This window comes from Lygodium microphyllum, chromosome 6 (genome assembly GCF_053477565.2).
Source record: "Lygodium microphyllum isolate KBCC chromosome 6, Lygodium_microphyllum_v1.1.10, whole genome shotgun sequence".
In the NCBI taxonomy this organism is placed as follows: Eukaryota; Viridiplantae; Streptophyta; class Polypodiopsida; order Schizaeales; family Lygodiaceae; genus Lygodium; species Lygodium microphyllum.
The window spans coordinates 87,343,043-87,356,528 of NC_141140.1; the positions used below are offsets into that span (position 1 = coordinate 87,343,043).

General features: G+C 41.0%; 1 protein-coding gene across 3 annotated transcripts; it reads left to right on the plus strand.

Moving 5' to 3' along the window:
• The first annotated feature begins 9,077 nt into the window (after window positions 1-9,077).
• Window positions 9,078-13,273, plus strand: LOC148034775 (organic cation/carnitine transporter 4-like). Of its 3 annotated transcripts, none has more exons than XM_087679749.1 (4): window positions 9,078-9,896; window positions 10,719-10,766; window positions 11,277-11,792; window positions 12,092-13,273. In XM_087679749.1, the coding sequence occupies exons 1-4, from the start codon at window positions 9,410-9,412 to the stop codon at window positions 12,472-12,474; spliced, it is 1,434 nt and encodes a 477-aa protein (XP_087535875.1). In that variant the 5' UTR covers window positions 9,078-9,409; the 3' UTR covers window positions 12,475-13,273. The 3 variants fall into 3 exon arrangements, with proteins under 3 accessions (XP_087535875.1, XP_087535874.1, XP_087535873.1); XM_087679748.1 differs by having other exon boundaries at window positions 10,866-11,792; window positions 12,092-13,272; XM_087679747.1 differs by having other exon boundaries at window positions 10,719-11,792; window positions 12,092-13,272.
• Window positions 13,274-13,486: the final 213 nt, after the last annotated feature.

Here is a 13,486-nt window from a genome sequence, read left to right on the forward strand (position 1 = left end):
AAGAAGAGGTCTATATGGAGCAGCCACCAGGTTATGTGCATGATGTTCATCCTGAGTTTGTTTGCAGGTTGAAGAAAGCCTTGTATGGCTTGAAGCAAGCACCTAGAGCATGGTCTGACAAGATAGGACAGTATCTTGTCACTATTGGCTTTCAGATTTCCAAGGCAGATTTCTCACTTTATGTGAGAAAAACAGAGAAAGGTATTATGCTGCTTGTCATTTATGTTGATGATTTGATTATGACAGGTGACAGTGATGAAGATATCCTTCATGTGAAAATGCTATTGAAGCAGAAGTTTGAGATGAAGGATTTGGGAGAGCTGCGTTATTTCTTGGGCATTGAGGTGATTAGATCACCAAGTGGGATACAGCTCTTGCAGAGGCAGTATGGATTGGACATGCTGTCCAAATATGGGATGACAGGCTGTAAGCCTATTTCAGTTCCTTTGGAGCAGAATGTGAAGCTGAGCACAGATGCAGGTGAGCTTCTAGAAGACCCTACTATGTACAGACGTATAGTAGGAAGCTTGATTTATATGACTATTACCAGGCCAGATTTGAGCTATGCTGTTGGATTGGTAAGTCAGTTTATGCAGGCTCCAAGGAAACCACATTCGGATGCGGCTAGACGCATACTCAGGTATGTGAAGTCCACATTGCAGTATGGACTATTTTATGAGACTGGGGTTCAGATACAGTTGCATGGATACACTGATGCTGATTGGGTTGGTAGTATTTCTGATAGACGATCTACCAGTGGATATGTGTTCTCTTTTGGGAGTGCTGCAGTCACTTGGAGCAGCAAGAAACAGCCTACAGTTGCCTTGTCGAGCACAGAGGCTGAGTACAGGGGTGCAGCAATGGCTGCATGTGAGGTAGCTTGGTTGCATAAGCTACTTTATGATATGCATCAGCCTACAGATGGGCAAGTTGTCATTTATTGTGACAACATGAGCAGTATACACTTGGCAAATAACCCAGTCTATCATGCTAGAACAAAGCACATTGAGGTGCATTATCACTATGTGCGGGAGAGGGTTTTACTAGGTCTTATTGATCTAGTTTATGTCAGCACAGAGGATCAGGTAGCTGACATATTTACGAAGCCATTGGGCACAGAGAAGCTGCGCAAGTTCAGAGACCTGCTTGGTGTGTAGGAATTGGGATTGAGCTCGAGGGGGAGTGTTGAGATATCGAGCTCCACTCGTGATATGCCAAGGTGACCGTTGTGCATTTATGTCACCGACTTGTCAGTTGTAGACGCGGTTGGTACACCGCCCATGAATAATAGCTAGATGACAGCTATCCTTATCTACTCTAGTTCGTGGCTTGGTTAGTATACCACCTTAGTTAGTTGAGTTTGGTTTGAGACCCATATACATGGTTCTTCTATTTCTTTGTATGAGTGTTCTTTTGGCTTACACAACTAAGAAGAGGAAAACTGTTTTTCAGCCTCCACCTCTGTGTGTATTCCCCCATTGTGCAAGCAAGAAAGCTACAAGTGAGACTCCTTCCTTCTCTCCCACAATCTTGACAGAGGATGACCCCAAATGAATGCAATGCTCATTACACACAAGTAAATGTTCCCAGGCGTCCTCGGATGCACATATAAATACATATACACAATGCTAATGAACTTCCTCTTCCTAGAACTCAATCCATCTTCATTTATGTGTAGCTCCTTGGTTCTTGAGTACATTCTTACACTTGGCAGACACTTCCTTCCCCCTTCATAACTTGTATTGCCTGTACCAGATATCGCTATCACAGTACTTTGATCACCCCATTAAGTGATGCACTAGGAATACTGGTCTCTAAATGGTCTCATGGCCATGCTAGATCATCATCAACACTTACATAAAAGTGAGTCATTAGTTTATTGACATAAATTTAGTAAATAGAGAATGCGTAATAAGCAATCAATTTAGTGACAAATTCTATAAGAAATTCAAGGAAATACTCATTTCTCCCTTTCTTAAAGTATGGAAGGAAGTTGTCTAATTTGGGGCCCTCCCCATTGACATTAATTAGGGGGTTATAAAATTGATAAACAAGAGGGATAACATGAGCAATCTTTCCAATTAGAGACAATCTTCATCATACAAGATCTTTGCTAAAACTCTTTTAAGGAGGCTCAACCCCCCCATCTAGATGGGTGGTTGAGGAATGAACAAAAAGGCTTTATCATCAATGGAAGATTCATATTGGACTCCATTATTAGTCTCTAGGTTAATTTCTAATGTGCTAGAAAGAAGAATCGGGATTTCCTATTCTTGAAGATTGACTATGACAAAGCCTATGATAGGTTCGATTGGTGCTTTAATCTTTAGTCTCTCCATGATACGGGAATAGGGAAGAGATTCATTAAGTTTGTTAGCACTCTCTTTGGGAATGCTTTTTCCAAGGTGGCCATCAATGGGGAAGTCTTAGCACCCTTCCCTCTATTTAGATCCATGAGATAGGGATATCCCCTTAGCGCCTTATTATTTGCTATTGTGTTTGATGCCTTGGGATGGCTAGTAAATGATGAGATAAGAGATGGAAGATTTAAATATTGAGAGGTTTTGTTCTACCTAATATAAGGACATGGTCCTCAATAGGTTTGCCGATGATACAAATGGCACACTAAATAATGATCCTAGCTCAATCAAAGCATTTTGGGAATGCATCCAAACCTTCTGTCTAGCCTCGATGGTCAACCTTGCCAAAACAGGAATTAAAACACTAATTAAGCCTCCCCCAGTGGCTATTAGATGAAGGATGCAAAGAAATAGAAGAAGGAAAAGTCTTCAGACTTCTAGGGATCCCTATGGGCTTTGGATTTTTGCTAAAATAGAGATGAGATTGGGTACTCAATAAAGTAAAAAAAGAAGTTGGAATACTTGAGGGAATTACAATGCTCCTTTATAGGAAGAATAGTAATCCTTAACCATGTCCTCATTCCTTCAACCATATACCTATTATCCTGCTATGGAAACCATCCAAACTCAAGATTAAAAAGTTCAAAAGGACTTGCTAAGAACTTTCTATGGTCTTGAAACAATGAAAGATTTAATCTTCCAAGGTTTCATGGATTGACTACACTAAACTTTAAAAAGAAGGGAGTTTAGGGCTTTCCAATCTATTGGAACTAGCAAACAAACTAGTAGCTAAATGGATAATCCATGTGTTTCAACATGAAAATCAAGATAGGGCTATACTAATCCTTCACAACTATCACGCTTTCATAGTAGATGACCTTCCAAGATGGAAAGGCTTTCCAACTTTCACGATGGCATTCAGTTTGACTAAAATCTTGATAAAAAGATGCTTTGATCTGCTGAAAAGCTTGTGCAGTGCATTCTATGGCTACTACTAGTGGGTGGTCAAGCTCTTTGTCTTTAGTCTTCTTGTGTTCAGAAAATGTGTCCTTCTATCTTTTTGCCTTGGTTGTTTCTCTCCATGAAAATCGACTGTCTTTTGAATTTTTATACCTCTTCATGATGTCCTATCTTCTTATAGTAATTACATTTGGGTAAGTGTTTCAATTTGCATTCTGCACTAATGTCTCCTTTCCTTCTATAGTGGTAGCATTCCTTGGGATCCTTCTTTGTAAAGAATAATGTGTCTGTGGCTTGTAGATAAGTCAAATTGCCCGTTAAGTTTCTTCTCTTTCAAAAGAATTGATGATATGCACTCTTTAAGGTTAAGTGTTTCATGTGTAAGGAGTGAATCTTTCAAAGATGCATATTCCTTAGATAGGCTTACAAGTAATGTTGCTATTGAATCATTTTTTAGGGATTTTATATTGGATTCCTTCAAGTTGGTTAATTAAGATTCTTAGTTTTTATGAATATTATGCAAGTGAAACCTTGTATTCATGTTGTAAACTGTAGAAATCCATTTGTAAGTACATCTCTTGATTTTTTGCTTTTGCACTGAAAATTTTATTCAACTCCTCCTCCTGCACTTTCTTTGTTGTTCCTTTTATATTAATGTGGTGATAACACCTAGAGTAAGATGCAAATCAACTAACGCAAGTGCTTATTCATCCTTCTCTATCCATTATTTAGTTATTTTTGACAGCATGTTATCTTGAATTACCATACACAGTTTTTTGTGTTACGAGTGGAAACTATATCTAAGTTACCCAAGTGTGATACTTCTCCCCACCCTCGAATTTTTCAATGTCAAATGATGTTGAGATTCAGCAATCACACTCACTAAACAACCACTTTGTATGGAGCTTCAGGGCCAAGGACATGCAGGCTAACTTATCCCATATGCACAATGGTGCCTACTGCAGTTTCCTACTTTCCTATAAAGCATTGTACTTGCTTCCTTTCTTAATGCAATGATAGTACTCTTTTCTTTTCAGTGAAGTGTCAATGTCATTGTCCACATACAAAAGATTGTGTTTATGAGTCCAAGTCTCAATCTTGGAACCTAATTCACTTGTGTAACAAACAGTGTCTTTGTCTTCTCCATCATGAGTCCACACTTCTCATTTCATCCTCCATAGCTTCCGGTTTTGCCATGATCTAGATCCCGCATTTCTCACATGGTATCAGAGCCCAGTTGGGCATGGCATTGCTTCTCTAGCCCCTCTTGATTCCTCTCAACCTCAATCTAGCTCAATGTCAGCTCATGACTTCATCTCCCAACTCTACTCTCACTGAAGCTTCCATGGCAGCCATAGCCAGCAGTACCCTGTCAAATTGAGCTGCTTATATCTCACTCCACAGGTCAAATCTCTTGGAGGTTCCTTCTGGAAAAGTATTCCCCAACTCACAAAGCTTCCCTGTATCACATCAATCTAGGACATTGGACCATCTGGAGCTCAGGATTGTGAAAATCCTCAATCTCTGCTCTGTGTCTGCCATAGCCAGACAGGACCTACCTTACTTGGAGCTTCAATAACTCCTCAACAAGGCCATTTCAGCCCACGATTTCTTCTAGGGAGTTGTTCCTCTACTCAAGGCGATTCATCCTGGCACAAAAATCGACTGCATTACTGCGCCCTGACTCCAGCATTGCGGAAATCGCGAAAATCTGTCAGAACTGCGCCTGCTTACGTTCGAGCTACCTGCGTGCTGCATACAGTTCACGATGTTGATGATTATCATGGGGCTTTGATAGCCCATGAAGTCAGCTTCCTAGGCATATAAAATTTTTTGAAAATGATCCACTGTAGCTCCTGCAATCAGCAAAAAAAACCAGGCTGCCCCCAAAAACCCTAATGTAGAAGCCATAGCCAAAGCTTCAAAATTCTGACATTTCTCACTGTTTCTCTCACTGAAGTTATCAACAGTGATTTTAATCACTGAGCAATACTCTTTGAAGTTCATTAAAGTACTGTCACTCAGATTTGAAGGTATCAGCATCAAATCAAGAAGGGGAAGATCACTTGGATTTTAAAAGAGTAAAGGACTTTGCAGATTTGGTATTCATTGACACTCAGTTAGTGTTTTTTAGCACTTGTGTCTCTCAACCAACTCTTCTGCTGCTCAAATCTAATAAGTCTGAAGTTGATTTGCTACTGTTCCCGTAAGTCTAATATGGGAAAAGACTCTCCAAATGCTCGATTCAAAGGAGTCGGGTTCCACACCTGGAAAACCCGCATCAAGCTCATCTTGATGAAAAAGGGTCTCTGGGCCATCACAAATGGCAAAGAGAAGAAACCTCGGGACGCGGACCTTGCAACTACTTGGCAAAAGAATGATGATAGATCCTAGGCCATTATCAAACTGGAGCTAGACGACAGTTATATCCACCATGTGGATAACTGTGAGACCTCACAGGATACATGGAAAAGACTTGACACCCTGTTCGGTGCACAATCTAAATCATCAAAGTATGGTCTCTTGATTGAGTTCTTCAGGCTTGAAATGAAGTCCAGCACATCACTTGCCACACATCTTAATTACATGGAAGGACTCCTAACCCAACTTGCAGGAATCAACATTAAAATGGATGAAGATGTTTGCATCGGTGTTCTACTTAAGAGCTTGCCTCCTGAATATAATAATGTATCAACAACTTTAATCAACATGCCAAATCCTGAACTTGTTGATATCCAGGCATCACTGTTAGAAGAAGAAAAGAAGCTAAAAACTAAGGAAGAACCAAGTACCTCTAGAGATGAGCATGCATTATATGTTGGCAATAGGTACAAAGGCAAGAAGGATCAACTCTTCTGTGACTTCTGCAAAAGGATTGGACACACCGAGAAGTTCTGCCACGCAAGAAAGAGATCCCAAAAGGCCTATCTAGTCGCAGTCAAAGAAGAAGAAGAAAATGGAGCAAAGGAAGAAGAAGATGAAGATGAAGACCACCAGGATCGGAAGGACAAGACTCATCAGTCCTTGTACTCTCATAATTCTGATAGGCTGTTTTAAAAGCCTTGTATTTCCTTGCCCTAATGCTTCCTGCCATAAGCTTTGTAACTTCCTTATGTAACTTGGCATTACAATCCCTGTACACTTTGTGAGGCCCCTGTTACAGCCTCTGGATGTCCACCATGTTTATGGTACCCACACTTAGCCTTTTCTGCGATAGCCTCTGGTGTTTTGCCATGTTTGTGGTATGCCCACACTTTGCAGGTGGTTCTCATTGCAGCCTCTACACACTTTGTGCCCTTCTAGTTGTGATTGAGGAGGGGTGTTGAGATTCAGCAATCACACTCACTAAACAGCCACTTTGTATGGAGCTTCAGGGCCAAGGACATGCAGGCTAACTTATCCCATATGCACAATGGTGCCTACTGCAGTTTGCTACTTTCCTATAAAGCATTGTACTTGCTTCCTTTCTTAATGCAATGATAGTACTCTTTTCTTTTCAGTGAAGTGTCAATGTCATTGTCCACATACACAAGATTGTGTTTATGAGTCCAAGTCTCAATCTTGGAACCTAATTCACTTGTGTAACAAACAGTGTCTTTGTCTTCTCCATCATGAGTCCACACTTCTCATTTCATCCTCCATAGCTTCCGGTTTTGCCATGCTCTAGATCCCGCATTTCTCACAAATGAAACGTTTGAAGCTAAGCCATGATTTTTGTTGAAGGTCCTATTGGGCTATTTTCCATGGTAGTGTCTTACTTTGATTACAAAACTTTTTATTTTCCATAGTAATGTCTTTCTTTGATTACAAAACATGATTTTCCAAAGGCTAAATATGCACGAACAAGAGTTATTTTTGAGATGAATCGATTCGAATAGCAAGTAGTGTGAAGAGGGCCTTTAAACAATTTAGTTTGCAAAGTGGTTAAGTGTGAAAGGGACTTTGATTGTTGAAGGCTTAAAACCTTAGCAATCAAGCTTTTAAGTGTGAAAGGGACTTTGATCGTTGAAAGCTTAAAACCTTAGCAATGAAGCTTGACCACCATGAGCTATTTGTGGATTGACACGAGATTTGCACCAAGTGGCCCAATTCAGCAAATGGCGCACTCATAAGCCCTAGAATCAAAGCCTTTCTATTGTAGCATATAAAGAAAGTATATCTTCCAAACTTTTTCATTTCTTGTTAACCAAGCTCTCCTTTTTGCATTCTATTATTCACACATACTTGTTGTAATCCTCTTCTCAAAATTTGCACTGCATTGGCAACATGGAATTGTAGAATATTGAACTATGTATTTAAAAGATGCATGTCTAAGCTAGTTATCAATCATAAAAGTTCCCACTCAAATTGTATGAAACACAGTTGTCATGTAAGATTTATATTAAAGTAAAAGGGTATTTACAACATTTCAAGAAATGATGCATCATGGTTGAACCATGGTTTTAAATACTACAAAACAAAGTCATATCAACAAAATCTTTAGAGCCTACTAAGTGTCCTATATACAACTTTCCTTGTGCTTAGAGTTCTCGAAGCGCTAGTATCTCCTGTAAGTACAAATGTGTACCTTGTCGTCCAAGCAAGATTCCCATTGATCAAATATGTTTTGTGCGTATATATTATATGCATAATAATGTCAAATCAATTTGAGATGCGAGTGATTTGAAATATATTATATGCTAATTGTGACACGTCTAGAGTCGAATAGACATTGTATCTTATGCTTACATCTTTATTGTATTGGTTGTTAAAAAAATCTTTCTCACATTGGCCAATTATGTCATTCCAATGTTTTTATGAGCCTAGCCTAGTAAACTAAGCGTATTAACAGTTATTTGTTTGGCTCGGCAGTTAGTTTTGGGTCCACCACTACAGGCAAGCAAAGGACATTTGATTGTTTGGAGAAGAGCCCGCACGAATGTTACACCTAGGCTCACATTCCTTTTTCAAAAGCTTTTAATTTATGTGTGTTGAAGATGATCCCAGATTAATGAGAGTACAAAGATGGTGATAATTCTTCTAAGGACCATGCCATGCCTAGGTCCATTTGACCTAACTAAGTCCATATATTCTAGTTTATCAGAGTGTGACTCAATTGCTTAGAACTTGTGTCCCTAAAATTATGAAACTTTAGGAAGTGGAACAAGTATCACCAAAAGTAGTGATACTAGGAAGACTATTGCAAGTTTTCACACGTGTCAACATGTAACCATCTCTGTGTGTGTGTGAAAATGCTTTTTTAGTTGTCTACCTTTTTTTGTCATTAACTGCCATCTTATTCTGTGTTACATTGTGGAGTCGACATAAGTCTCAACTTGTGTGTAGCGGTTATATTGTTTTGATGGCAAAGCCCCCTCCATGCTAAGTAAAAGAACTTAGGCATATTGTTGTTCTAAGGTTCCACTCTTTAGTGCCACCTTTCTTGTGAGGCCTAGTAAATATGTATTTGTTCATAATTTATATAGTTTACCTCGTTTTAAGAAAAAAAAAAGCACCCAAAATCAGAAGTTTGTGTAGGGATGGTTTGTGTGTGTGTTTTAGAGAGAGAGAGAGAGAGAGAGAGAGAGAGAGAGGGGGGGGGGGGGGGGGGGGGGGGGAGAGAGTATATATATAATGTCATATTTAGACGATCCCATATTAATGACAGGATATAGATGGGGGGACGATAGCTCTACTAAGGTTCTACCAAAAAACAGAATTCTATGTGTAGGGACAGAGACAGGGACAGTCAGAAGTAGGAATTCTGGTGGGGGGAGGGGAGGAACACAGAAACACAGAGAGAGAGTGTGTGTGTGCGTGTGTTGTACATAATGTCATATTCAGATAGGGTGATGGACATTGCACGTGCGCGTGATAAAAGCACAGTATGCATTGTGATTCATGATTCATCGTACTATGTGGGCACATACTATTCTGTACCTTTACGAGCACGGTCTGGATCATTTTGCCATCCATGAGAATCACACTCACACAGCTCAGTACTGTAATACTTATAAGAGCGGCCATGGCCACAGATCAAAGCCAGGAAGAACCAGCTCATCTTCTCCCAATCCCCTCAGGAAGAACAAGCCCACCTTCTCCCAATCGCCATGGCTAGTCCTCTGCCGCATGCAGCTGATGCCCCCTCCATGGACCTCCTCACACCTCTGGTGCTGCCCCCATCCGAGAAATTCACCATTGATCAAGTCCTTGAGAAGTGGGCAGGCCAGTTTGGACCTGCCCAGCTGCTCCACTTCACCCTCTCAAGCCTTGCCTGGACACTCAATGCCCTTCTGTCTCTTTCTATGGTGTTTTCAGATAGCACCCCCGAGTGGACTTGTATCAATTCCACCACTGCCGGATATCATCCTCATAATGGATCCATGCTACGAATGCCCTATCCCTCGAACGCATCTGCAATTGGTAGTAGCAGTTCCATATGCACCTCCAGCTCCACCATATGTAGCATGGACCCATCGGAATGGATGTGGATTGGAGGTAAACACCAGTCTACAGTCTCAGAATGGGACCTTCTCTGTGGCAAAGAGTACATGATCAGCTGGGTGCAGAGTGTCTTCTTTGTAGGGGGTCTATTCGGTATGCTACACCTCTTACACTCTTCCTACTGTGTGTGACTAACAAATTTAGCGTTTGAAATATCTTGCAAACAACTGTCTGTATCCTCCATCACCATAATTTAATCTTCAAATCACACAGATAGCAGACGACTTCTGTAGAAAGCATGTCTGTTGACATAGTAAGGACGTGCTTGCCCTCAAACAACCAGTTTAGTCATGTAGACAAGACAATCATCTACCAACAAGGTCTATCCTGCACAACTTGAGATCCTTGCAACATGATACAGAGCTTACTAATAGTCTTAGGATTTATCACCATGAATAATACATCCAAGTTTATAATATTGAGCTGCCTCACCTCCATAATACTTTATCGGAAGCTAAGGACAACGTTTTTGCAGGAGTAGACAATTATATTAGTCTGACGGTCCATAAGAACAGATGGCATATGCATTGGTATTACAGTTACTCACAGACAGCTTCAGAAACATCAATGATGTCAGAATATTGCTGTTGCATTCCTGATGTCTGCAGAGAAAAAATCATTTCTCATTTCCTACAACCCAAGTTTGCTTAATTCTCATGTTGGCTGTCCATTTCATCTAACTATACTGTCACAGGGTGCAACCCCAATTTGCAATGATCAAACAGAATGCAATGCTCCAAAAATGTGTAAATTATGTCCAGCCTTCTGGATTTTCTCAGAAATGATGCATATTGCATCAATCTTAGATAATTCAAGCATGGATTTTTAATGCAACAATAGTGTATATTTGAGCAATGATATGTACAATTCAATTCACCATTTCACTAAGATCATATATGGCAATTCAAAATGCAGGAGCTGGAGTATACGGAAGCCTTTCCGACTCCTTTCTTGGCAGAAAAGGTGTGCTCATACTTACCTGCTGCTTGAGTTCTGTTTGCAGTGTGTGCACTGCTTTCTCTCCAAACTACTGGACATACTTTGTTCTAAGAGCTGCAACAGGGCTCAACTGTGGTGGTATGGGGCTCTCTTGCTTTGTCTTGGCAACTGAGGCTGTTGGACCTGCAAAGAGAGGTCCTGTAGCCATGTCAGCATTCTACTTCTTCTCTGGTGGAATCATCATGCTTTCAATCTTCGCATACCTCACATGCTCTTGGAGGCACCTCTACCTTTTCATATCCGTACCCTGCTTTCTCTACTGCTTTCTTGTATTGCCCTTTCTGAGCGAGTCACCGCGCTGGTATCTTACAAGAGGCAGGGTTGAGGATGCATTGGCTGTGATGGATCAAATAGCTAAAAGAAATGGAAGAAGCATTCCCTCAGGCATCCAACTAGACACAGAAGAAAGAAATCCTAACACTAGAACCATAGTTGTACGAAAGGATATCACTGACATTCAAAGTGCTCTTGCAGATCCATCGGTTCTGAACCATTGCCCATGTTCTATCAGAAAACCCAATGTTCAAATTCTGAGCTGTGTAAATTACTGTCCAAATGATACCCAAGTTCAAGTTGACGCTCCAGATCACTTGAACAACCTCCAAACAGATACAGAATTGCAAATCCCTGATGAGATCCCAAGTGCACTTCAAAATCATCAAGACAACCCAGTAACCTGTGCCCAAAATGTATCAAATCAAACATTACAGCCAAACAAGAGGCCTGAAGTCGAGCCATCAACTGCTACGATCCTGGACATATTCAGGAACCCTACCACCAGAACAAGGATGGTAATCATGATTTGCATCTGGCTAGAGACGTCAATAGTGTACTATGGGATAAACTTGAATGCATCCAATGTAGGGAGCAGTCTGCACCTAAGCATAGCTCTGAATGCGGTAGCTGAGCTCCCGGCACTGGCAATAACAGCGATTTTGCTGAAAAAGGTGGGGAGGAAGCCCATGCTGGTGATTGTAATGCTGGTGACAGGTGTGAACTGTTCAATCAAAAGAAGTTTTTCATGTTTTCCCATGTGGGAAAAGGGGCGAATTTCCCTTGTTTTTCCCTTAACTGTTCAACATCATGAGCTTCTGCTCGGGAGGTACTGCATATCTAGCTAGGTGTGCTTGGGGGCGGGGGGACTGCGGGCTCCCAGGGCCCTGGCCCCAACCGCACCTAGCTAAGTATTTGGGTACCTCCCGAGCAGAAGCTCATGATGTTGCAGTAATTCACAATATGGGAATTATTGTGGAAGTTTGTCTAAAGCTTTCTGTGAATGCTGGTGACAGGAGTGAGCTGCTCAATGGGGGCCTTGATCTCAGTGGGTGCAGAGGAAGGGACGAGTGTGAGCACGAATGGGAGGCTGGCTTGTGGAGTGCTGGCCATATTTGGGGTAGCAGCAGGCTACAATTTAATCTACATATATACAGCAGAGCTATTCCCCACCGAGGTGAGGAATGCAGCTTTGGGACTGGCGAGCCAGGCTGGTCAGGTCGGCGCCATTGTGTCACCGGCAACAGCATTGTTGGGGAAGACGCACCCGAGTCTTCCATTCTCGATGATGGGTGGGGTGATGCTTGTGGGATGCCTGCTTGTTGCCGTGAAGCTCCCTGAGACCCATAACATCCCCATGTTTGAAACCCTCCATGCCATGAGAGAGTCTGTCACCTAAAAATCATCAGAATGCTGCATTTATGAGTTCAGAAATCATATTCTATCATCTTCTGAATTATGTACAGCAATCATTAGACAGGTTCAGAAACCACAGTTCAAATTCTTGTGTTTCCATATTGATTGTGCAAAGGAAGATATTCTATGCTCTGCTACCTGGCTTTGGTTAGTTTTTAATTCCACAATTGGTTTTCATGTGAAAACTGCTGTCAGTACGAGGGCAAACCGCACTGGCAAATAATTTGAACAGAACCGCATTACCCAGAGGATGATAGCATATCCAAGCATTAGAATGGTGTGGAGCAGTAGAAGCAAAGAAATGGCGCTGATAGAACCGCATAACCTAGAAGATGATAGAATATCCAAAGTGTTAGAATGGTGTGGAGCAACAAAAGCAAAGAGATGGATCTCATAGAACTGCTCTAAACACAAATAACTGCAAAGAAGAAGAACAACACATGAACTCAAAGAGAACGAACTTAAGAAATGGAATCCATATATCAAGGCACAAGAGTGTGTACAAAGGCCCACAAGGCTCTAGATAACCAAAAGAGTTCCCTCTTCAACAAGATGTAATGTGCTCATATGAATGAATGATCATGAAGTGAAGGAGAGGCGACCAGGGTTGTGCAAATAAAAAATAAACATCTGGTCGATCAACATTCAATGTGGCCATAAATTCACGTCAACTAGCAAAGATGTAATGTGCTCATATGAATGAATAATCATGAAGTGAAGGAGAGGCGACCAGGGTTGTGCAAATACAAAATAAACATCTGGTCGATCAGCATTCAATGTGGCCATAAATTCACGTCAACTAGCAAAATAAACGCATCATCCCTTCTCTTTGAGTTATTTTGCTTCATTTTACTACTCTCTCATAGCTCTACTGTGACCTCTTCTCTATCTCTATGCAATTTGCCTTGACACAGTGAATTACCTTGATTTCTCTTACTCACAATCAATCAATTAATAATACCAAGTGTATGCAATCTATCTATGTTTGTGTACTC